Source organism: Vavraia culicis (assembly GCF_000192795.1).
Source record: "Vavraia culicis subsp. floridensis unplaced genomic scaffold supercont1.99, whole genome shotgun sequence".
Lineage (NCBI taxonomy): Eukaryota > Fungi > Microsporidia > Pleistophoridae > Vavraia > Vavraia culicis.
The window spans coordinates 1,879-4,261 of record NW_007360702.1 but is presented as its reverse complement, the minus strand read 5'-3'; the positions used below and the strand labels follow the sequence as shown (position 1 = coordinate 4,261).

Below are 2,383 nucleotides of genomic sequence, written 5' to 3'. Positions count from 1 at the left end.
TAGTTACAATTTGTGAGACAGAAGGAGATATTCGTTTTCCAAATGTTTGGAATTTGCATGCCATTGCATTTTCGTACATTTTTAAGAATGTCGATTTAGAAAGGAACTTGGACGGTAGCCTTAGAACTTTGTACATTTCCAATGCAACGATTATCGAGAACATGGAACTCGGCTGTAACACAAACGTTCTTTATCTAGAAAATGTAAAAGTTACTGACAATACCACGGTTAGAATACATGGATCATGCAAAAAGGTTACAGTGATGAACTGCAAAGGAAGTTTTGATCTAACTGACTTTGCTACCTGGTTAAAACTTAAAGTACAAGCTTCTTCATCTGCTTTTATGTTTATTAGTGACACAAGGAGAAGTATACATGAAACATACATTCGAAACGTTCAATTTGATGTGTATGATAATTTTAGAGAAAATGATAGTAATTCTGAACATAACATCTCCAATAATGATTTGTATTGTGGAACTGACAGCAACTTAAATGCGAAGGAAACATATATTATCAGCTCTCCTCTAGATCTAGCTTTCCTCTGCAATGTCAAAGTGATATCTCGATTATTTAATGATTACAGTTGTTGTTCTTACCAATGTATTAACAACAATGAACAAAGTAAATTTATCCTAAAATATGTTAAGATCAACAAAACAATATCGTTTGGTAAGAATGTCATTCAAAAAGTATTTTTGATCTATACACGAATTGAGAATGAACATATTTTTGAAATCAACGCTGGATACAACAGTTTGTCAATCAAATATTGCAAGGGCCGGTTTATCATTCCTGGAATCCAAATCGCTAGAACAGGACAGCTATATCTATCTAATGCCCAAGGTATTGTACAGTTTCAGAAAGTAAAGGATGATGTTTACGATTGTAAAATAGTTGAAAATAATTTTAACAAAATGATATTGATTTCACGTAAAATACGAACAGCCCTGCTACGGAACCTGCAATTATGTGATGATATCGGATTAGAGTTTCTTAGCGAATGCAAAAATCTACATTTAAACAGCTGCCGAGGTACAATCATCTCTCCACAAAATGATTTTAGGAAAATAAGATTGAGCAATTATCGCCGAAATTTTCCAAGTTACTATCTATCATATCCTGTGTATGAAATTGAAGTGTCATCATGCAACATCAACAATGAAATTCTGCAATTGGCAAACTCCATAAAAAGAGTGCTGTTGTATCGGCTTCTAGTAGCCTTAAATTCATCCATTGTGGTAAATCATGAATGTGAAAGAATCATCATCAGGAATTATACAGGAGAGTTCGGCATCCCGCTTGTCTTGAAAATGTCACCAGTATCCACATCGAGCTTACACTTGCGTGCCGGTGTTTTGGTGTTTGTAAATGATTCATCAAATACCAAACGTCGTTTATCAATAAAGGATGCTTATGTTGCTCATGAAACAGTTATACAGAACAACATACACACGGTAAACTTAATATCTATGATGGTACACGAAAATGTGAAATTAAGGATTAATGATGATTGTGAAGTTTTATTGATCGATAATTGCAACGGAAAGATCGAGTTTTCAAGATGTACTTGTTTAAAATCGCTTACCATAAAAGACTACAAGTTTAATCATTGCAAAGATGTTTTTAACAAGCTTCTTTCATTGTCACTTGAGCGTGTGACAATAAATGCTTCGGTTAAATTGAAAGAGAATACCAAAACAGTGAAATTAGTGGATGTAAAAATGGGATGGTTTTATTCTATGGAAATCAATGAGAATTGCGAAACTGTGCATGTCCATGGTTCTACAGAAGATTTGAGGATACCGCATATGTTCAACTGCATTGAAAAAAAGTTCACTGATAAACCAGTAACTATTTATTATGCAAAAATATTAGGACAGTTTGGCAGAATAATGTTTCTGAAAGACCTTTGTTTAAGAGATAATTACGAAGTTCCTAATGATATTGAATGTGTAATTTTGCGTAACGTTGGTGTTAAAGAAGGGACCAAATTGATGCTTAACAGTGCGTGCAAGTATCTAAATATTGAAGTACAAAAAGGTTGTATTGACGTATCTAAGGTAGAAAAATTAGCAAAAGTCGTCTTTTTTGATTGCTTACCTGTTTGCGAAGGTAACTTGTGGAGATTTTCTGCTAAACATAAGGACTGTACAGATACATCGCAAAAAAAGAGACTGGAGCTTCCTAATTGCATCGAAGATATCGTACTTGAACATGTTAGTGTCCCTAAAGACAATTTACTGGTAGTCAATGAGGGTTGTCGAAATATTGCTATAATTTTTTCCAAAGGATATTTTGATTTATCCAATGTTAAGCAGTTAAGAAAGTTTAAATTGCTCATCACTGGGCAATGTCCAATAAATATCGAATTTCCAGACCT

General features: G+C 33.7%; 1 protein-coding gene across 1 annotated transcript; it reads left to right on the top strand.

Annotated features, from left to right (window-relative positions):
• Positions 1–161: 161 nt before the first annotated feature.
• Positions 162–2,381, top strand: VCUG_02853 (uncharacterized protein; the record flags this gene model as incomplete). Its single annotated transcript, XM_008077467.1, has 1 exon — positions 162–2,381. A coding segment is annotated over one exon (2,220 nt), but the record flags the coding sequence as incomplete, so codon positions are not given.
• Positions 2,382–2,383: the final 2 nt, after the last annotated feature.